General features: G+C 38.6%; 2 protein-coding genes across 3 annotated transcripts in view; one reads left to right on the top strand and one right to left on the bottom strand.

Annotated features, from left to right (window-relative positions):
• The window catches only part of FILIP1 (filamin A interacting protein 1), a 175,780-nt gene that overhangs the window by 15,216 nt on the left and 136,532 nt on the right, over window positions 1-24,032 (bottom strand). For both annotated transcript variants that reach the window (XM_036317244.1, XM_036317245.1), the window contains exon 5: window positions 1,435-4,240. In XM_036317244.1, coding sequence (XP_036173137.1) covers window positions 1,435-4,240 — 2,806 coding nt within the window. The remainder of the gene's footprint in view (window positions 1-1,434; window positions 4,241-24,032) is intronic.
• LOC118660142 (phenylalanine--tRNA ligase beta subunit-like) lies at window positions 21,470-23,360 on the top strand. The gene is given in 2 exon segments (XM_036317246.1): window positions 21,470-21,973; window positions 21,976-23,360. Coding segments are annotated over 2 exon segments (1,764 nt in total). The 5' UTR covers window positions 21,470-21,471; the 3' UTR covers window positions 23,238-23,360.

Genomic DNA, 24,032 nt, shown 5'->3' with positions numbered 1-24,032 from the left:
GTCTACGGGGTTTAATTGGTCGTCACAGATGTTGCTACAGAAGGTAAGGGCATCTTGATCTGACCCTTAAAATGAGAATAAGATGTTCCAGCAGAGAAACCTGCTCTCAATTACACTTCCATTGTCTCTTTATAAAAATTCAAGCTATGCTCTGTATTGCCCAAAAAGCAATATTGAATTTTGAGAAGGACGAGCAATTCTGAATGCTATTCAGCTCCTATAGAGCTCGTAATGGAAAGCTTTGCTGGCAAAGCAATTACTGATTCACATATTGAACTCTGTCTTGAGTCTATGTTTGTACACAGAGAATTAAAAGTAAATTGTATTGAAGATATGGGAAAATAAGCCATAACTTCTATACTTAAGTAAATAGCTTTCTTAAGAGTTTCCAATATATGTTGCAGAATTTGCTCTGAGTCTAGGAATCATAATTTCTAGTTTGCTTAAATTAATATCTAAGTAGTACATGATCTTCTACAATTTCATTTACCAATTTGTCCCCAATAAATGAAGACAGTCGCTGAAAGCATTTTCAAAACTAGAACTTATTTTTAAGTTCTGGATTTTATACTTTGGACACACTTTTTTATTATCATTCATTTAGCCTTCCAGCTGGTTGTTAAGTAATATTTGTCAAGTACCTGCTCTCTGCAAGATACTATTAATAAAATATAGTATGTAGACATATAAACTCACTTCTATTTTACTTCAAATTTTTTAATATTAAAATCTTTTAATATCATTTTTTGGAAGAAAGTATGACTATGATCATACATAATCACATATTGAATAGTGTAGCTTATAGAAACATAACCTGGGAACAGTTTAAATTTTTCTTGCCTATTCCACCGTTTTCCCCCAGTCTCCATTTTAAAAAGTATTTTAAACATAAAAAAATCAAATTTTAAACATTATCACTGTATGCTGACATTGCAAAGAGGCCATCTTTGAAAGTATTGGGGAGGGGTGGTCTCCATAATTTACACGAAAAAAATGTCCCCTCAAAATTAGCTCATGTCCAGCCTAGTGGCCCAGTTGGTTGGAGCATTGTCCTGTACACCAGAAGGTGGTGGGTTTGATTGCCAGTCAGGACACATACCTAGGTTGTGGGTTCAATCATGGTTGGGGTACATATGGGAGGCAACTGTTCAATGTTTCTCTGTCTGTCTGTCTGTCTCTCTCCTTTCCTGTTTCTCTAAAATCAATAAACATATCCTCAGGTGAAGATATAAAAAATAAGCTCAATTTATTAAAACATTAGGCCACTTTTTATTTCTATTTCCTGGTGTACCTAGTCCTCTAGGAAACATCTGCCATTGGGTTCAGGTGGCGCGAGAGGCATTTGCCTTTGCTTTATTTGGGGCGTTGGGTTATTCTCACTCCTCACTTCTTCCTCCCTCCCTCGCCCTGCACCTTAGAACCTCTTCCACTCACCACTGACTGGGTTCCTCGAGTGGAGGAGGTTGTGACTGGGGTTATGGTGATGGTGCTTGTCACTTTGCTTGCACCAGGCCGTGAGGAGAGGTGGTTCCTGGGAGAGCGGAGGACAGTGCCGGTGGAGACCTCCTTTTCCGCTGTCACGCTGACAGGTCGCACAGTAATAACTGGACTTGCTCCTTCTGCTGAAGCCCCAGGGGACCGTTTAAACTGAGAACCTAAATGAATGTGGATTTTATTGTCCTCTGTGGTTATGATATTGGCATTGGAGTTGTATTTCCGTAGTGGCGTTGGAACAGTCTGTTTTTCTGGGGTGACTTTGAGGACAGTCCTTCCCATGGGCATTTCCTGGGCGTCGGGAGAGACTGCAATCTCAGCCGGGGCAGCTGATGTAGACACTGTCATTATCTGAATGGGGGATGTGGGCCTGTCCGCAAATGCGCCTCTTCCACTGTCCGGGGCTTTCTCTCTGGAATATGTGGTAATTGTGACCGGGGACATGGCTCGTTCTGGGCCGAGAATACCGTCTCCACTTTTTGTTTTTTGAGACATAACATTTGGTGATGGAATAATGGTTATCCTTGGCTTCTGATTCCCTAATGTAGGAATGACGGTGGTACTAGAGAAAAATTCTTCGGATGTAGGGCTTGTTATCTCCAACGTCGCAGTACTGTTCTCGTGGTCTGGCGTCACTCGAATATGCAGGGGCTGGCCCTGCTTTGGTGAGAGAACCAGCTCTCCTGGGTGCCCGGGATTGGAATTTGTTCGGGGCCCTTTCTCTGGAGTCATCGAGGGCCCATTTTCCCTTTTCCTCATCCAGGGAATCCACGACTTTCTCATCGTGAGCTCATTTGCTGCTGGAGGATACCTGTCGAGAACGGAGGATCGTTCCATAGGTTTTTTCAATCCCACCTGTCGAAGGTTGCTCATGATATGATTCTCTTCTTGAAAGGATTTCCGGATGAATACTGCTGGGGTTTCTTCCTCTGCTGCCTCGCTGCTGACAGCATCGGTCTGCACTCCAGTCGAGGTCACAGGAATATCTACCATTCTTCTCCCATTCATACTGGGTCTTAGAGCTCGGCTGTAACGCTTGGAAAGCTCCAGCTCTTTGGTCAGATTGAGGACCTCCTGTCCCATGTTTTTGTTCTTATTTTCTTCCTCCATAAATCTTTGTTGAAGGACAGAATAGTCCACTTGGAGCTGAGAAAGCTGATCTTCTTTGTTCATTAATTCATGAATCTTCTCTTTAAGAGCTTGCACTTCAGCTTTTAAGTCTCGACTTTTAGCCTCTTCCAACCGAAACCTGTGCCTCAGCTCCGCTTCCTGGCTCACAGCCTCACCTTTCTCGATTGCTTTGTTCTTGGCAATTTGGTGCTTTATCTCCTCCAGTTGCTGAGAGAGGAAATTAGCCTTATCTTGCTCAGTTCTAAATTTCTGCTCCAGCTGATCATACTCATCCTCCGTCTTCATCAAATCCCCTTCGACCACCTCCAGTTGTTGGAGTCGTTTCTTCAGTCTCTCAATTTCAAGCGTTAGTTCCTTAATCTTGTTGTCTTCCGGGCAGGCGAGCTCAGGTCCTTTTCGAGACCTTCCTCTGGTTATTTCTCTCTCCACTTCCTCTATCCCATCAAGTCTCTTCTTTAATAAGTTAACACTGCAGCTTAATTCAGATGATTTTTCTTCTTCACTTTTCAGTTTGCCTACTAACTCGTCCCTCTCTTTTGTCAAATTGTATACTCTTTCCTCCATTTCAGACTTCAGTTTTAAAAGCTTCTTACTTTCTTCGATTAGTTTTTCAGTTACATCCATAACCTTCCCTTGTTCCACCTTAAAATTTTTATTGAGTCCATCCACTTTTCTCTCTTCTTGCTTTATTTTTTCCATCATATTTTTCCTTTCATCAACCAGCATCACAGTAAATGACTTCAACTTTGTAAGATCATCTTTTAGGCTTAATTCAGCCTTTTCCAATCTACTTTCAGAACATTCCAGTTCTTTAACTCGGCTCTTGACGACCTCCAATTCATTTAGCAGGTCTTTGGTTAAGTTCTTTTCTTTCTCTAGATTTAAATGTAGCTGGGTGCATTCAGATTTACTCTTGCTAAATGCTTCTTCCAATTTCTCCAGTTCAGACATTCTCTTCTGTAACTTCTCAACTTCAATTTTGAGCTCCCTACTATGATGTTCTTCCTCTTGTAATTTCTTCCTCAATTCCCTGCACTGGGATTCCGTTTTCGTGATCTCCTCATCTTTACCCTCCATTTCAAGCACGCGCTTCCGTAGATTTTCCACTTCTGCCATGAGGCTGGAGTTGCCACATTCCCCTTTGGCAATTTTATCTCTTAATTCCTGAAGTTCTTCCTCTGCCTTTTGAAGATTTTTGTTGGTCTCTTCTAGCTCCTCAATTCTTTGCGTTAAGCCAACCAGCTTGAGTCTAAGTTGCCTGTTGTGAGACTCTTGATTAGCCAATTTAGCATTCATCTCTTCATGCTCTTGGGAAAACCTCGAAGCCTTGTGTTCGAAATCCACTTCTAACTTGAGCAATTTCTGCCTGTCTTCTTTGGATTTGGAAGTAATGGCTTTGAGTTTTTCTTCTTCTTCCCTCAGTTTCTGAGTGAGATCCTGTACTTTCTGGCTTTGCAGGCCAAGTTGCTCAATATGCATTTGTCTTTCATCCACCAGCATGAGTGCAAAGGACTTTAGTTTCACAAGCTCATCTCTTAATTTATTGAGCCTCTTAGCATTTTCCTTTTCTTTACGGGCTTGGTAAGCCTTTTCTTGTTCAAGGAGCTTTTTCAACCTATAAAACAAAATACATTAAAATATTATATATTATACTTTATATTTTCTATTTATATGTATTATATTTATTATTATAAATATTAAAAGATTAAAGCAAATAGGTTTGTCTTAGATGTTAAATAAAAATTAAAATGCTATTACAGTAAGTTCCTTATCAATTGCTGCAATATCAAAGTTTAACAAATAGCCATTAATGAAACTAATCAGAAGTCAGGATATTAGTTACCCTTAGAGAGGGGTAGTGACTAGAAGTGGGCATGAAGAGGTACAGTTTCTGTTTCATGATTTATGTGTTGGTTACCACAGGGTTGTTCAGCTTATAAAATTTCTGTAAGCTGAACACTTAGGATATGAGTGCCTTTCTGCATATGTATTATATTTCAATACCATGATCACTGATAACACTTAGCTTGTGCAATAATAATGACTGTTTACAGAGTGCTTTCTGTATTGTAGGTGCTAGAAATTATTTTATCCTATGAGCCATGTACTGCTACTATCATCCCCATAAGGAAAATGAGACATGGCACCTGCCACAGGTCACACAGTTAGGAAGGGGCAGAGTGGGGATTCAAACTCAGGCAGTAGGGTTCCAGAATCCTGGCTCCTCACCTCCGCTCAGATGACTTCAAAAGAGAAACTTACTTTTTTTAAAACTTTATTTTTATTATTGACACGATTAAGAAATTTTCTTTAAATGAAAGAGAAGGCCCAGAAAAGACCTTTGGGTTCTCTTACTTCATATGCAACTATCACCTGATAGGGACAAAGCAAGGTGAGCTATCTGACCGAAAGCTCATCTACATAAACTGATTTTGTTAACACCACAACTGGCACAGGATTTTCTCTCCGTTTTTTATTCAAATAGTTTTTTTTAAAGTAGAGAACTAGGTTAGGGAGGAGATCTGAACTACTCTTAATACAAATATGTGGCAGTCACAGGAATTACAGTGGGGCCTTGACTTACGAGTTTAATTCGTTCCGTGACAGAGCTCATAACTCAAATTACTCGTATGTCAAATCATAAAGTGAACGAGTGAGACACGTGATGCTGGGCTGATGTTGTGGCGTTCACTGTGACGTTCGCTGCGCCAACTAGCGGTGGGGTATCTGAAGCTGGCTTGTAACCCGAATTTTAGCTCGCCACTCAAAGCAAAAAATTGGCCGAGAGGTGGCTCATATTTCGAAAAACTCGTTAGTCGGGACACTCATAAGTCAAGGCCCCACTGTATTATGTTTCACTTGTATGAAATGCATTTTCTCTATTGTGTTTATGTATAGCTTTAAAAACTGGAAATATAAATATGCCAGAGTACCTATTTGCCATCCTTATGTTGGTCAGTTAACTTGCACCAATTTTCAATAGTTTTTTACAACTACCCATAAAACAGTTAAAATAAAAATCATCATGGATGTAAGAATGCATTTTAGTAATTTATGGTTATTAGAGAGGCAAGTTATAAACAACCACTAACATGTACTTGCTTAAGTATATTTTTTAAAATATATTTTGTGCCTTATTTATTCTGAATGATTTATTTCATATTTATGACTAATAGCTAATCAGCTGTTAGCCAAGTAAAAAGAAATTAATAGTCTCACACTGCATTGTGTAAGACATGGACATACATATAGAAGCTCTTTATAATCAAAGCCAGTGTCAGATAATTACTATAAAAATAGTTCTGATGATGTCATTAAAATTTTTTAATGGTATTTATTTTTAGAACCCATATCCTGTGTCTAAGTGTCTATTAACTAAATACAAAACTTCCAAAACCCAGTATGACTTTATTCCTAAAATAGAAGAAAAAGATTATTTTCAAATCCCATGGACTTGCCTGAGCAATACTGTAATGGCTTCACTAAATGTGGTTCTTACATATATAAAAGGGCATTTTGTTGATCATCTTCCCTTTTTATCTGAAGCTAAAACAACTGAAGCAATGTCACAGAACTATAGAGTAGGAGACACTTCAGGGGATGTTTGCAAATTCCTTTACCTAAACTAGATTGTCAGAAAGGGATTCACTGAGAACATCAATGCTTTCGACTCTAAAATTAAATCTAAAACTTCTCAAGGTATTTATTTGAGTATTTGATGCCTCTCTGGTATCGGAAGCAAGGGGTTGAAGTGGTTAACCAGAGCTGAATCTTCATTCTAGCTCTGCCAGTTTTTTAACTGGGTTACATCCGGCCAGTCACTGAAACTCTCTAACCCTGTTTTATCACCTCTTATCCACTCTCCTCTCTGTCCATCTTGCCATTCTTCAACCACATGTTGATTCTAGAAATATTATAATAAAAAGGAAATAAACCAGAAGACCAAGACTAAGAAGATGAATTACTACCTGATTCTTATCAACAGTTACAGGCAGAGCCCTAAGTATCCTGAAACCAAATTTATTCTTGGCAAGTTCTTCATTTTCTGCAAGCATTTAATCTTATTTAGAGGACAAAAGGAAGACAAATAAGTGATCTAATAGATTTTTCAAAATTCTCTTGCCTTTCTTAAAAACTATGAAATATATTCCTCACTTTTCTTTTAAACCTAAATAAAACTATTTTTTAACTTGCAAGTGTGTCATTTATAAACATGTTAGGAATTCAATTGTTTTCAACTAGAAGACTTTAAAATGTAGGCACAAATGTTCTAATTGTTTATGGTGCATACATTTGTCAAGACTCATCAAATCGTATATTCAAAATTGGTGAATGTTATTAAATATAAATTATATCTCCATAAAAAATATAGTAAGAAAAGTAATAAAATAAAAAAAGTCCTGCACAGACAACAGGAGGGGTGAGGGCATGAGTGGGAGAATGGGGGGGGGGGGGGGATGGGGTCGGGCAATGGAGCTATAAGGACACATATGTAATACCTTAATCAATAAAGAAAAACATTTTTTTAAAAAAGTCCTGGAAAGTATTCCAAGATATCAAATAAAGAAAGTTGTAAACAAATGTTATAAAAGAGTGACTTAAAATATAAAATAGGTTATTAACCTTATGGTAGAAAGAAGGGAAAGCAGTAGTCAGAAAGGTAAAGAGGGCTAACATTTTCAGGTGGGATTGGAGAGATTCACACGAAAATTTGTTTTGGGGAAATAATGTTTCAGGTACTAGAAAACCTCTAACCCTAATAATATTTCAAGAGGCTCTTAAAAGCCCATCACAAACTCCAATATTTGCTAATACCTAATTTAAAAAAAAAAAGACTAGAAAGAAAGGTCTTTGATAATAAAACATTTATCAATTACCTATTACATACTAGGCAGTGTGTTAAGTACTTTAGTATTCATTTCATTTTCATAACTTTTTGAAAATTTTACTGTGCCATTTTATTAATAAGGAAGTTGATTTAATCAAGGAAGCAGGACTAAAGAAGGAGAAGGTTGGGATTTTGGGCCAGATCTGTTTGAGCATAAATAATGCACTTTTAACAACAATGCTCTTCCTCAAATAGATATTGCTGGAACGGTCCAAATTTGTAAGACTTTGTGTTTATTTAGGTTAAACTTTATCTTGCTTGATTCATTCCATCCTTATGGACTTGTCAAGGTCCTCCTTGGACTCTGTCTTGTCACCCAATAGGTCAGCTTATATCTGATATGTTAAAGCATTCAAGCATTGTGTCAACGGCAAAATGACCGCAATCACTAATAAAAAAGGCAGGTCAGTGCACAGAGGCCTCCAAACACTCTCAAGATCTCCCTCCTGCTGGCACCAACCTATTCAGTAGCATGGACATTGTCATTCAATTAGCTATCACTAGGCTGTTATTCCTTCTCTCTTCTGAGCTCCTAATCCTCCCCAAGAACCTGTTTTGACCACATCTTCCTCATGTCAATTAACTACAACCAAATTCTTCCAGATACTGGGGCCCAAAATCTAGACATATTTGAGTCCTCTCCTCTCACCCCCCCCCCCCATTCAATTATTCAGCAGATCTTGTGTACTCTACCTTCAAGTCAGAGAAAGACAAGTACCACATGATTTCACTCATATGTGGAATCTAATGAACAAAATGAACTAACAAGCAAAACAGAGACAGACTTATAGATAGAGAGCAGACCGACAGCTGTCAAAGGTGGGGGTCTGCTGTGTGGAGGGTCAAGGAATTGAGGGGGGGAAAAGAACTCACTGACATTAGTGTGGTGATCTGGGGAGGGTCTGTGGAGGTGGGAAGGGTTTCGGGGAATAAATGGTGATGAAAATAAAATTGAAAATAAAAATACTTTGCCTAAATAAACTAAAATCTTGTCATTGAAAAACGAGAGAAGGGAAATCACATGGTGATTTTTAGGAATCAGAAGTCATAGGGTTTGGTGATACGATTGAGTGAGGATGAAGAGGTTGAAATCTGGACAGACTCTTCAGCTTCTGGGTAGGGTAATTAATTTGATGCCTGTGCTTATCAAATATAGGATAATATAAGGGAAACACACTTGGAGGGGAAGATCACGGTGTTCTGGAAAAGTACAATGACTTGAGGTGCCTGAGAATCTACATGTGAAATTCTTATTGGTAGTCCTGGTGTTCAGGAAATACCCTGGGAGAGTCTCCAGGGACTGGTGCCATCTAACGCCACAAGAAAGGAACAGGCAAGTAGGAGATGTGTAGACATAGGGAGGAAAAGGAGTAAGAACAGAAAAAAGATATGAAATGAAAAAACACCGAGAACTCAATGAGAGAGCCTGAGAGACAAGCAACAGTGTATTCATTCCCAGACGCCAAGAGGGCAGAGAGAAGCATAAGGAACAGGCAGGGTCCACGAGGCCAAACACTCTGGAGTGATCAGGTGAGCGATCAGAAAAATATCCATTGTTTTCGCTTAGATTCAAATTTTAAAAACTTTTTTTTCCATTGGACTTGTCAGTATGTATATCATCAGTACGTCATTAAGAGTAATTTCAGTGGAGTTAGGGGACAATATACAGATTAAAGCTTTAGCTGACAAAAACCCAAGAGAAAAAAAATGGAGACAAATATCTTAGACTAATTATCTGAGATCTTAACTGTTAAAGGGAGGAGATATAGGAAAATAGATACAATAAAGAGATAGGGCAGGATCAACATTTTAATCTTTTATATATAGTTGAAATCATATAGATATATATATGAGATCAGCATATTCCCACTTAACTTTACTGCTCTTTGATTTTTTTGAAATAGCCCAGTTTATAAATAATCATAGAATGCCACTATAATAAATAAAAATGTAAATATTGAATACTACCATTGTACAGTCCCCAATGAAATACTAATGGATATAGGCAATGTCTTCCAAAAGAGAAATAGCCAGACACTGTATACACATTACATACTTCCACCCAAGAAGTAGTCTTACCAAAAAATTAAACTAAAACCAGATCAAGCTCCTATAACTAATTACCACTTTATAAGAAAGACAAGAGCAAGAAACATACTAAATGACATTGTGATGACACAATCAGAAAAATGTGGGGAACTATATAGGATAAAAAAGAAAACTAGTTGTGTGGTTTTTCCCAATAAATAAACTGCAAGAAAAAAGAGTGGGGGAGGAAAAATTAGACTAAAAGAAATTTAGAAAACATATCTACCAACTATAATCTATTTGGATTCTTATTCAAATATTTTTTAAATGAGACAGTTGGAAAAAGTATGTTAAAAATTATTATTAAATTTTAGGTGTGATAAAGAATTTGGTAATATATTTTTCAAATGCTTATTTTTTAGAAATACATATTGAAATATTTATGAATAAAATTATATGTATGGAATTTATATCAAAATAATCCAGGGGAGTGGGGACAGGTGAAATCAGACTGGTCATGAATTGATTAATTATAAAAATTAAGTGATGGTTCACTATATGAGGGTTCATTATACTATTTTCTTAATTTTTGTTGTTAATTCTCAATGCAGGATATTTTCCCCATTGATTTTGTTTTTTAGAGGGGGAAAGAAGAGAGAGAGAGAGAGAGAGAGAGAAACATTGATGTGAAAGATACAGATTGATTGGTTGCCACCTGCACCCTGACCTGGGCTGGGGATCAAACATGCAACCCAGGTACGTGCCCTTGACCAGGAATCAAACCCATGACCCTCCAGTTTGCAGGCCAGTGCTCTAACTACTTAGCATGCTGGCCAGGGCCTATTCTCTTTATTTTTGTAAATGTTTGAAGTTTTCCATTATAAAGTTTTTAAATCTTCTTTTGTAATCTTTAGCTTCTCTCCCCCCTCTCTCTACCCTTTCTACCCCCACAAGTCTCAGCAACTTTGGTGTCTGCTGATATGTTTACTTTCCTTACAGTGCTACGTGACTCCCACATTTGTGATTGTGGGTGATTCTTTCGTTCCTTTCCACGTTTATGAAATTAAGCTTGTTAGAGATGTTTTTCTTCCCCATTGGGATTGATTTGATGCTTTGTCAAATTTATCCTAGGACAGGCACCTTCACACTGTTCTGTTCCACAGATATTTGTTCATCTATCTTTCCTTTTAGAGTATAAGGACAATTTTGTTTTGTCGGGGAACAGGGGAAGTGAGGGCTTCTTTAACCTTATCCGGGTTACCAACCTTGAGATAAGCACCTTCTCTAGAACAGTTGTCAATCAGGGCCACACCTCTATTCATTCTCACTTCTCTTCCTTGAAAAGTAAACCATGTAAGATTCATAGGTTCTTTACCCAATGTTCCTGACACTCCCATTTCTTCAATCATTTCTCCAAATTGATCAGCATTAGCCCTAGAGCAGCAATTTTCTCTCTGCTTCCTTTAGATGTTGCCACTTGTCACCATCTCGGTCTCATTTGGAAACTCACTGACGTCATCTTAAAGGACGCCTAGGTTTGTTTCTTAGCCAGACCATGCTAATAGCCCTTCTCATTATTTCCCTTCTCTTTCACTATATTTATTCTTCTTCAACTCTCCCTATGTCCTATGTGTATGCCTGCTTCTCTGTCTTTCAAGAGAAAAGGCAGGTAAACACTAGCAAGGGTATGACAGTAATTAAAGATGAATGAACCTGAAAGGAGTCAAGCTTGCATGCAGTTAGAAGTCTTGAATCACAATGCATTTTTTCCCAACTAGAGCATAGGGCAGAGCTAAGCAGCTTGGTTACATGACAGGACATGGATTCACCAAATGATTCAGAAAGAAGTGTTACTTTTTCATAAATCACCTCAGTTCCTCAAGATGGAGACTATCATAATAATTATCCAGCATTCACCCAATATCCCCAATATACTGCACAGGGCTGGGATTAGGGTGCAGTGGATAAGGCTGGGTCGTGCAGCTGCAGAGTAAGATCCCATTCTCATCTGAAATTTTTATGTTTTGTCCATTATGGGGTTTCTGCACTAATTTCTATTTTTTTAAATATTGCATTATAATATTGTATATCTTGATTAGTGAGATTTTTTGAATCCCCTTAAATTTTGTGTTCAAGATAAGAGCCTCATTTGCTTCACCCTAGTCCCAGCCTGAGCACTGAATGCTAGATAATCATTTTATGTATATAAAAAAAGAGTGGATCCTTCATAATAGACACAAACTTTTGAGCAGTATTACAGAGAGTCTGATTTCAAACATTTTGACCCTGCTCCAGTGTAGTGGGGCCGAGATCTATATCACCTATTCTCACAACAAAAAAGAACTTGGTGATAAAAACTGAAAGAGAATAAAATAAAATCAGGAAACTTTTTGCCAGCAGCTTTTATGAACTGCTTTTATGAACTGCTTTAACTTCATAAGAGAAGACCCTACAGTTAAACACATGATTATCTATACTAATAAAAGGGTAATATGCTAATTAGACTGGGAGACCTTTCAGACGTCCTTTCAGACAAAGCCATGGTGGCAGGGCAGAGGTGGTTAGGGGCAATCAGGCTGACAGGGGAGGGCAATTGGGGGCAAGCAGGCCAGCATGGGGGAGCAGTTGGGGGCAATCATGCCAGCAGGCAGAGTGGTTAGGGGTGATCAGGTAGGCAGGCAGGTGAGCAGTTAGGAGCCAGTAGTCCCGGATTGTGAGAGGGATGTCCGACTGCCAGTTTAGGCCCAATCCCACGGGCCTAAACTGGCAGTCGGATATCCCCCGAGGGGTCCCAGATTGGAGAGGGTGCAGGCCGGGCTGAAGGACACCCCCCCCCTCCCTGCATGAATTTTGTGCACCGGGCCACTAGTATATTATAATACTATAGCCTATAAATTTTAAAATAATCTAGCAATCTTATTACATTTACTTTGATACTATAATCCAAGTAATTGAAATAGCACAAGCACATACACACACACATCCCAGGCAAATTATCACAAATGAAAGTTTAGTCTTCATCAGATTTTGAGGGGATTAGATATGTTTCTGCTCTAGAATAGGCACACTAATGATGTACTTTGAAGTCCAGTTGTTGAAAATTATAAACCAAGGATATTCATTGTAGACCCTCTGTGGCTTAACCCAATAATCCACAACAAACAACTGATTTTTAAGTTTAAACAATACTAATCTATCTTTAAAGTCACAGATGGCAGCAACTGAAAACCATGAAAATCACATGGTAGATAACAAATTTTCTTCTTGAAGATTGTAGGATTTTCTACTGCCAGGTGAGTACATGCTCAGTAAGTGTTTGCCAACATTTGGTAGTAGCCAGATGCCACAGTAAAATACTGAATTCATCTTTAAGAAAAACTAGGAACATGCTAATATAAAATAACAAATGCCACATTTAAAAAGACATCACTTAGTAAATTACTAGTAAATAGCTCTTAGTCATAGTAATCAAAGTCTAGGGAATTGTTTGTCATTTGCTCCTAAAACCATAGAAACAATTATTTTTTTTCTGATAGCTTGCTGCCCATCAGGAGACACCTATTTGAGAATCATTGTTTGAGAAGGAGTTCTGTGATCACACAATCTAGTATGAAGCTCCCTGACTCATACAGAACTATGACCATGACACATTAAGTCACTCAATAATTCAACAAAAATAGGTCGAATACCCCCCACCCCCACATTGTCAGATAGGGTATTAGGTATTCAGAATAAAAAAATAAATTGCAACATTATATAAAAAGTGCCATTTATGCTTTAAATATAGTCTACCAAGGGACAACCAAGCATGGGGATGTAAACAGAAGAAGTAGTTGCTCAAGGCTTTTGCAATGTTTGTTCCCAAATGGTTTCCCTTACCTCTCCAGTTCCTCTCTCCACCATCCCAATTTTGCTCTCTGCTCCAGGAGGCTGACCTCTAGGCATTGTATTTAGCAAGGTCCTCTAGCTTCCAGTTTGGTTTAATCCAGCGGTTCTCAACCTGGGGGTCGCGACCCCTTTGGGGTCGAACGACCCTTTCACAGGGGTTGCCTAAATACATCCTGCATATCAGATATTTACATTACGATTCATAACAGTAGCAAAATTACAGTTATGAATTAGCAACAAAAATAATTTTATGGTTGGGGGTCACCACAACATGAGGAACTGTATTAAAGGGTCACGGCATTAGGAAGGTTAATAGCAGGCACTGATAGGAGATTGGAGAGTGGGGTATTGATTCCCTCCTGAGTCCTGGATATTTGGTTTCATTCCTCTATTAAGTTTTCCTTCCTCTACTAAGGCCCATACTTCCTGGTAGGCAGCCCTCTCCTATACAGGGCTACAGCTACTCTTGAGAGTTCTGGTAACTACTACCTCTCCCCAAGCTAATGGGGAGTAAGTACACAGCTCCACACTCCACCTCCACTCACCCTAACACCAATTACTAGGGCTCTATGGAACTGCAGTGTCTCTCAGCTTCCTGACACTCCAACCACACATATATAAAGACGTCAAAGCACCCCATTTGAGTCACCTTGAGGTTTTGCTGTATCCCTGAATAGATCATGCAATATGTAAATTTCAGGGCTCAGAACCACTTCCCTTCTCTACACCCAACACACAACTTTATATGCATAATGATTTCTCCTGAGAGGAAACACAGATAGTGATGGTTGAGAGTGGATCAATGAGGAGCTGAGGAAAAAGAATTGGTATGGTGAGGAGCAGAAACAAGAATGCATGTGACGCTGAAGAGAGAATGAGGAGAGGCAAGATGGTGTTCCTCCTCTCCCTCAGACCAAACCTGAGGTTTCACCTGTCCCCACCTTAAGGCTGGGCAGCAGGAAAGGGCCTTGCTTTGGTTCCCATGGCAATGATCCTGAACCCTGGCTCGCTACCTTTTTCATTTTGCACTGTAGGTTTTATAGAACTAGAACATTTCTGGTTGCTAAAGGAAAAAGATCATAAGTACTAAAAGCTGAATGGGAATATTCAGGAGGTAAATAAACAGATGACTCACAGTACAGGATCAAATATAAAATCATATCTAATAATCTGTGTAGAAAACTAATCTCTAGTAACTACATCATACCAATAATTTTCATTGGCAGAAAATATATGTATATTTTTGAGACATGTCATTTCGAATTTATCCCTCAGTGTTCAGTGTAGTAATTCAAAGTAGGTGCTACAGACAGGCTCTCTGATTTGTCCAGTTCTGCACATACTCACTGGGAAAGTTTCTTAATTTCTCTCTTCCTCAGTTTTTTCCTCTGCAAAAGTGGAATAATAATAAAGTATCTATCCCCACGGTCACAGTCAGAATCACATGAATTATATGTACAGGGCTAAGTACTTAATAAATGTTAGATACTACTATTAATAATAATCCTAAATTGAAACTTGTTGCCAATTTGTATATTTTTCCAATGATGAGAATAAATTCTTCAAAATATAGGGAGGGAAGTGCATCTACTGGTGTAATAGAAAATAACATTTTATTCTTGAAACATGAAAATGTTTATCTTGTGGGCATGGATGAGTAGTTTCTATGCACAGTAATACACCTTTTATTGTGTTTTCATATTTCTAAGTTGTCCAAAGTACTTTCCAAACACTCTCAGATTGATCAGATGCAATATTTTTAAAAACAGTAGAAAGAAAATATTCTTTCTTTTTTATGTTGTTTATAACGAATTAGCCAGGTGAATAAGTTTACTTAACAATTTTCATGAGGAACAGAAAAAGCCAGGGACCAGATAAATTTGCCACCTAAATGGGTGGCTTGGGCATTTGCTTCCCTCACTCTAACCCAGAGACCTTTCCTATCCCAATCCCAAAGAATGTGTCACCCAGGTTCATCACACCCAATTATCTGGTTAACACGTGTGCATTGTCCCTGGGTTCTCTCTCTCTCTCTCTCTCTCTCTCTCTCTCTCTCTCTCACAGACAATAAGCTAAATGGGGCGGGGGGGGGGGTGTTTCACTAGGGAAGCCATGGAGCAGGGAGGATATTTGAGGCAGGTGGGTTTTTAGGTCCCTGCAACAGTGTGAGGGTGTCCTTCCACACACATATAGAGAGAGGCCTCTTTTCTGTGGCTGCACTGGTCACACAGAACATGAGAGGAGGAGCTGGGATCATGAATCAGATTTCCTGAGAAACAATCCACAAAGGTACAAATTTATACCTTTACTTGGGAAACATGCATTTATTGAGTGCTGGACAAAAGTCATATTTTAAACTTCTATAGGGGACTTCTATAGAGGATGGGGACTCACAATATGAAGATATATCCTTTACTAAAGTTTTTTGTCAAGATGCTATTAAGCTCATTTGTCTCTTGGTCAAATTTGTTTTCATAAATAATATTTGTTTAAATAATATAGACATGAAATAAGTCGCAAATTAGCTTCAGTACATAAATCACTGATATTAGTGCATTTATTTACTCAGAAAAATAACCCTCTCCCTCTTTAAAATGGCAATAGAATCTATTGCTATTATATCTAACGGGCTTTAAAAAACTTTTATATATAAGCATACAGTGGGGCCTTGACTTACGAATTTAATTCGTTCGAGACCGAGCTGGTTAAGGAGCTCGTTAACTCAAATTACTCTATCAACTCAACGCAAAAAATCGGCCGAAAGACAGCTGGTATCTCAAAAAACTCGTTAGTCGGGACACTCATAAGTCAAGGCCCCACTGTACATGAAATGTCACTATATACCTTTAAAATTATGTTAGCATTTATCTAATGATTATTTTACCCAGTTTGGGAACAACTTTAAATCTAATGCTAAAAATAAAATGTCAAAACAATAAACAAAACTCCAAAACCGGAGACTTAATTTTGTATTGATCCTGACTATTGTTCATCTAGAGGGGGGAGGGAAATGTGAGTGCCCTTCTGCTGTGGCAAGAACATTTAGTTTTACAGTAAACAGAAGTGCATCCAGTCACATGATGTTCATCACAGTTGAACTCAAGATTTTCGTCGTTTAAACAGACAAAACAATCAATGCTACACAACATTAAGTCTACACAAATAAAAACCATACCATCTGCCCTTTTGTCCAAATTTCTATAAAACAGGTCATGTGAATCTAAAATCACGCTCTAAAAATTTGGTGCTGGCCAAGTGAAGTTCCTTTGTGAAAGAAACGATCCTCCAGCTATTTGTTTTTGATACACCCTGCTGAAATCAGACCATGTTTTTATGGCATTTTGAAAAATTACTAAAGTTGAACTTTTTGCACGATTGTTGGAGTCCAAACTCAAATCCCATTCTCACTTTGAAATCAAACCTACTCTCTGCTTTCTTCTTCATCACTGCCACACTGTTTCAGAACAAATGCGGCTTTCTCTGGATCTCTATGCATTCTAATTCATCGCCAACTTTTACAAGCCTTCTCCACATATGCAAAGAGATCTGCAGCAAATCCACACAACAACAAAGAAAACCTTAACAATAGTATTTTTCACTTCACATTCCTTGTTGATCATCACGTAATGATAAAGTGGAAGATACATTTACAGTCCACGGAAGGCTGCTTTGTTAAAAGCCTTCCAAACACATTAGTAGAACGGACAGCAGCAAGATAAGAACTTTTCCCGTTCTTATTTATACAAACTACCCAAGTTTCTGTAGAATTAATTACTTTTCACTTCTAGAGAAGAACAGGAGCATGCCTCCCACCACAGGGTGCATCTTGGTCAGTTCCAAGCAAGGATTCTGAGTTGTCAAGTAAAGTCAGAACAAGCTGATCACTTTCAAGGGCTGTCACCAGCCACTCAGTAAAACCTATAGCCGAAAACTGAGAGACTGTCGAGTTCTCACAGCCCCTGTCAGATTAGTCAAGGCTCTGCAAATGTCCAAACCAGATTCCACGATGCTCTTTGCAGCAACACTTAGAAATGAGTTGACTGCCAAGTAAGCCTATTAACAAATGAAATGCGCATGGACTAGAGAAACCAACAGTTGCTTAAATCAAAGCAGATCTTGACTTCCTTACCTTATGACTAGGAAGCATGGTAGCTTTGTTTTTGTTTTTGTTTTTTGTAAGGGGGGTACTGAAGTCTGTTCAACAGCAGCAGGCCCTGCTCAGCCCCCTACTCCACAGGGAACTAACCGTCACATTCCAGCCCTGTCATCACAACAATGAAAGGTGAATGTTGTGCAAGACAGCTTGGGACCAATAACTGATGATGTCATTCCTCCCTTATATGGTTCATTGTTGTGCAGATTTACTTTGGTCTGTGAAAAGGGGTGGAGCTGCCCAGGACTGGAAGGGAAGGCAGCTCTTAAGAAGCAAAGCAAATGAACAGGAATTATGCTCTATACTGAGGCAAATGCACTGGGGAGAAGGCTGAAGTTGAGGACAAAGAATGAGATAATAATAATAAAAAAAAAGATATGCAGAAAATGTGAAATGGGCCTCACTCCTACACAGTTGTATTCAGCACATGCTGGAATTTTAATAGGGAGCCCACTCCTCATCTATGATTCAGCCAACAGGAAGGGATTCACGGTTCAAGCACTGTGCTGGTTAATTTATGTGTTATCTAATGAAAACATACATTGTGGGCTACAGAATGGTAAGTGCCCTTTAGCTGAAGAGTACTGTGTCTTTAAAAAATTTTTTTTAACCTTATTTTTAACCTAAATTTCTTTCCTAAAAGTGTGTTTTATTTATTTATTTATTTATTTATTTATTTATTTATTTATTTATAACAAAGTAAATATCAATCTTTCATATTCCACATAAACAAAAAGCTCTATGGGGGTCCTTCTATTTTTTAGAGTAAGAGGTCTTAAGACCAAAAACCATTGTGGTTCGACCCCAGCCGAGACTGGTACATTTCTTGCTTGGACCGCGTAAGGTGCCATTACAAATAACTCCTGTGTACGGCCCGGCTGGGGGAGGCTGTTGTCCTTTATAGCTCAGGAAGCTGACTTGTGGTGACCTGTTGGATTTGGACTCATTAGCTTGTCTTCCTCCACCGCTCCCCCTCCCCCCATTTTATTTTTTTTCTTATTTCTTTACTCTTTTTAATTTTCTTCTTGTGTGTTTCTTTTACTGTTTCCTGTTTTTCTTATTGTTCTCTCTTCTCATTTTTCTCTTTTTTTCTCACATTTAAAAATTTCTTTTTCTCAATTTTTCTTTTATTTGTTCTGTTCTCATTTTTAAATATTTTCTATGCTCTTAATATTTTTCAGTTAGCACTGTTAGTATTGGTATAGTTAGTATAGTTAGCATTGTTTATTAGTATTATTAGTTAGCATTGTTAGTACAGTTTGTATAGTTAGTATTGGTATAGTTAGTATAGTTAGCATTGTTTATTAGTATTATTAGTTAGCATTGTTAGTACAGTTTGTATAGTTAGTATTGGTATAGTTAGTATAGTTAGCATTGTTTATTAGTATTATTAGTTAGCATTGTTAGTACAGTTTGTATAATTAGTATTGGTATAGTTAGTATAGTTAGCATTATTTATTAGTATTGTTTATTAGCATAGTTAGTATGTTACCCTAGCTAGTGTAGTCAGTTGTGTTTGCTAGCATAGTTACTAAGCATAATTAGCATTGATTGTTAGTATCATTAGTTAGCACAGTTAGCAAGTCAAGGCCACAGACTGACACATTGTGGGCCCACAATCATTAATTAATATATTTGTGCACAGTTTATTCATTTTGATGATGGTTGACACTTTACAGTAATACAAATTTGTGGCCTAATTTTGACACTGACTAAAAACCCATGTTAAAAAAGAGAAGGAACCAATGGACACGGACACTGGGGCGGTGGGGGCTGGTCCTGAGGGGGCGGGAGTGGCATCAATCAGCGGGGAAAAGGAGACATGTGTAATACTGTAAACAACTAAAAAAAAGAGAGAGAATGGTTTGGGGTTGGGGGTCAGGATTGATTATCAGTGCCATATTGCATGCGAGCTGTTTCTGATGCTTCAAGCTTGAGTTAGCGTCCCAGGAAGGCACTGGTTATGTTCAAAACCATATCAAATCAATATTTAAAGACAAGTGATAATAGCAAGAGGAAATGTTTTATCACCTTTGAAAATTCTTTAAAACAAATGCCATGTCAGTCACAGATGTGTATTTTTGTTTCCTGCTTAATATCACTAAATAGTTACATTCAAAATTAACAAGGCCCTTCTATTAAGACCCTCTTAAAATAGCTGCGCTTAGCATAATTAGTTAAGACTCCTTAGATAACTGACATTACTTATTAGGAGCTTCTTGGAACCTAGAGAAGATGTTTAAACGGGTGATAGAATCCTCCTTAGAGTCACGGTAACTAGAAATGTCCCAACTATTAGAAGGGCAGAGACCACACCTCTGTGTCTTTCTGTCTTCAGAAGGTATCTTCTAGTCACTCTTTTTTTTTTTTAATTTCAGCCTTATTGAGGTATAATTGATAAATAACATTGTCAAAAAGTACTTAAAGTATACACTGTAGTGACTTGATATACATTGAGAAAGAACCCCTGCCCCCATCTAGTTAAGTAACACATCATCTCACCTTAAGTTCTACTCCCTTAATACATTTCAATTATCCAATACAGTGTTATCAACTGTAGTCACCATGGTTCGCATTAGATCCTCAGGCCTTATTCATCTTATGGCTAAAAGTTTGTATTTTATTATTTTCTCTCTATTCCCCGACTCCTGGCAACAACTACTTTTCTAATTTCTGTTTCTCTGAGTTTGACTTTGTGTTTTTTGAGATTTCTCATGTAAGTGATACCATGCAGTATTTGTCTTTCTCTGTCTGGTTTTTCTCACTTAACATAATGCCCTCAAGGTCCATCCATGCTGTTGCAAATGGCAACTTTCCTTCTTTCTCATGGCTGAATAATATTCCATTGTATACATATACCACATCTTTATCCATTGATGGACACTTAGATTGTTTCCATACCTTGGCTATAATGAATAATGCTGCAACAGATATCTCTTTGATATCTTGATATCATTTCCTTTGGACATATTCCAAAAAAATGGGGTTACTGAGTCATTTGGTAGTTCTATTTTTAATTTTTTGAGGAACCTCCATACTGTTTTCCATAGAGGCTAAACCAATTTACATTCCCACCAACAGTGCACCAGTGTTCCCTTTTCTCCACATTCCCGCCAACAGTTATTATTTCTTGTCTTTTTGACTATAGCCAATCTAACAGGTGGGAGGTGAGATTGTGGTTTCAATTTACATTTCCCTGAAGATTGCTGTATTTTATTCACGCATTCCTATTTGGCTGGCCCCCAAGGAGCAGGCATTGTATTAGGCACTGGGGATAAGGTGTGAACAAGACTGACAAGGTCCCTATCCTGTTGGAGTTTACATTCTAGTGATAGGAGCCCTTAGAAATGGGAGCAAGAACGTTTTCAAAGGAAGTGTCCTTAAAGGCTCTTTCTAAACAGTGACACTTGAATACAAAGAATCAAAGAAACCAACCATGCAAAGAACAGAGGAAGGGGGAGCAAGTCCAAAGACCCTGTAGTGGGAATACGGAAAGAAGGCCTGTGTGACCAGAGCATGAAGAGCAAAGGAAGAGAGATGCAAGGTCCATTCGAATGACTGGCAGGGGTACTTCACTAACATTTGAAGTATCCTTATCAGGAGTATATAATCCAGAAGTAGCTCTGACAAAATACAAGGACTAGAAGTTTTTCTAATTAGCATAAGGAATGTTAAAAATCAGATTTTTATTGGTGAAATCAGTGATTAAAAACATATGGCACCTCCATTCCTATAAAAATTAGATATAATAACCTGGTAAGCCCAGCAGCCTGATGTCCTTAGAAGTATTGCTCTAGACCAGTGGTCAGCAGCCACATGCGGCTCTTTGGCCCCTTGAGTGTGGCTCTTCCACAAAATACCACGTGCGGGACAGTGGACCTTACTCACCATGCCGACTGTCAGCGTGAAGCGCGATTTGCTCTTTCAAGCCCTCGGCCGGACCTACACTGACGAAGAATTTGATGAATTATGCTTTGAATTTGGTCTGGAACTTGATGAAATTACTTCTGAGAAAGAAATTATAAGTAAGGAACAAGGTAATGAAAAGGCAGAGGGGGCATCTGAAGTTATTCTTTACAAAATTGACGTCCCAGCCAATAGATATGATCTCCTATGTCTGGAGGGATTGGTCCGAGGACTTCAAGTCTTTAAAGAAAGGATAAAGGCTCCAGTATATAAACGGGTAATGCCTAATGGAGAAATCCAGAAATTGATCATCACAGAAGAGACAGCTAAAATACGCTCTTACGCTGTAGCAGCAGTTCTCCGAAATATAAAGTTTACTAAAGATCGCTATGACAGCTTCATTGAACTTCAAGAGAAGTTGCATCAGAACATTTGCAGGAAAAGAGCATTGGTTGCTATTGGTACCCATGATTTGGACACTTTGTCAGGCCATTTACTTACACTGCGAAGCGACCTTCAGATATCAAATTCAAACCTCTAAATAAGACAAAGGAGTATACAGCCTGTGAACTGATGAGTATATACAAGACTGACAACCATCTTAAACATTACTTACATATTATTGAAAATAAGCCCCTGTACCCAATTATCTATGATAGCAATGGTGTTGTCCTATCAATGCCTCCAATAATCAATGGAAACCATACCAAAATAACAGTAAATACTAGAAATGTATTTATTGAATGCACAGGAACTGACTTTACTAAGGCAAAAATAGTTCTTGATATTATTGTCACCATGTTCAGTGAATATTGTGAGAATCAATTTACGGTTGAAGCAGCTGAGGTAGTTTTTCCTAATGGAAAATCATCTACTTTTCCAGAACTGGCTTACCGAAAGGAGATGGTGAGAGCTGACCTAATTAACAAAAAAGTTGGAATCAGAGAAACACCAGAAAATATTGCTAAGCTTTTGACTAGGATGTACTTAAAGTCAGAAGTCACTGGCGATGGGAATCAGATTGAGATTGAAATCCCTCCGACCAGAGCTGACGTTATCCATGCATGTGATATTGTAGAAGATGCAGCTATTGCCTATGGCTATAACAACATTCAGATGGCTCTCCCGAAAACATACACCATAGCTAATCAATTTCCCCTTAATAAGCTCACGGAACTTCTAAGATATGACATGGCAGCTGCTGGCTTCACCGAAGCACTTACGTTTGCTCTGTGCTCCCAGGAAGATATTGCTGATAAACTTGGTTTGGATATCTCTGCAACTAATACAGTCCATATAAGTAATCCTAAAACAGCGGAATTTCAGGTGGCGCGCACTACCCTTCTTCCTGGCCTAAAGACCATAGCAGTGAATCGGAAGATGCCTCTTCCTCTAAAACTGTTTGAAATCTCTGATATTGTAATAAAAGATTCCAGCAGAGATGTAGGTGCAAGAAACTACAGGCACCTTTGTGCTGTTTATTATAACAAGAATCCTGGGTTTGAGATAATCCACGGGCTATTGGACAGAATTATGCAGCTGCTTGATGTGCCTCCCGGTGAAAAGAAGAGGGGATATGTGATCAAAGCATCAGAAGGCCCTGCTTTCTTCCCTGGGCGATGTGCTGAGGTCTTTGCCAGAGGTCAGAGCGTTGGCAAGCTGGATGTCCTTCATCCTGATGTTATCACCAAATTTGAGCTGAACATGCCCTGCTCCACCCTGGAAATCAACATTGAGCCCTTTCTGTGAAGATGGGTCCCTGGGGTGTGGTTCTCTCCCTGAGTGTCCCTTTCTCCTCCCCTGGTGTCCTTTAGTCGTCCCCACCAGGAAGGTTGAATAAAGCAGAAAGCACTGTCAAAAAAAAAAAAAAAATACCACGTGCGGGTGCGCACGTACAGTGCGATTGAAACTTCGTGGCCCATGCACAGAAGTCGGTTTTCGGAAAGGAGACAGATGAAACAAGTATACAAGACAAGTGTGGATGGGAGAGTTGGAAGGGGTCAACCTCAGCGAACGTACCTCAATCAGATTGAGGGCGTTTTTAGCAAAGCCCAGCTTAGGAGTACCCTAATTAATTAATAACAATGTACCTACCTATATAGTTTAAGTTTAAAAAATTTGGCTCTCAAAAAAAATTTCAATTGTTGTACTGTTGATATTTGGCTCTGTTGACTAATGAGTTTGCCGACCACTGCTCTAGACCCAGGCCTCCATTTGATTCTTTGTCCCCCCAAGTTAGCAGTGAATTCTATCACCTGATTTAACCAGAAAATCAGCTGATCCTGAAGCTAGACTGTTGCTGCACCTGCCAGATTGAACCTTTCATGCTGGGAGCTTGTCAGCATGTCTAAAGGACAGGCTTCATCAAGTCTAAAAGTACTGCTTAACTCATAACTGTATGTGTGACAAAATTCAGGGAGACTTGTTTTCATCATGACATATCATTTTTCATGAATTATCAATATCTTCCAATAAGAGATGACAATTGGAAAACAGCACGTTGACTTAGCCCAATTTGCCATACCGTGGTAAGGAGTTGGATTT

This window comes from Myotis myotis, unplaced genomic scaffold (genome assembly GCF_014108235.1).
Source record: "Myotis myotis isolate mMyoMyo1 unplaced genomic scaffold, mMyoMyo1.p scaffold_m19_p_7, whole genome shotgun sequence".
In the NCBI taxonomy this organism is placed as follows: domain Eukaryota; kingdom Metazoa; phylum Chordata; class Mammalia; order Chiroptera; family Vespertilionidae; genus Myotis; species Myotis myotis.
This window is presented reverse-complemented; position numbering and strand designations above follow the sequence as displayed.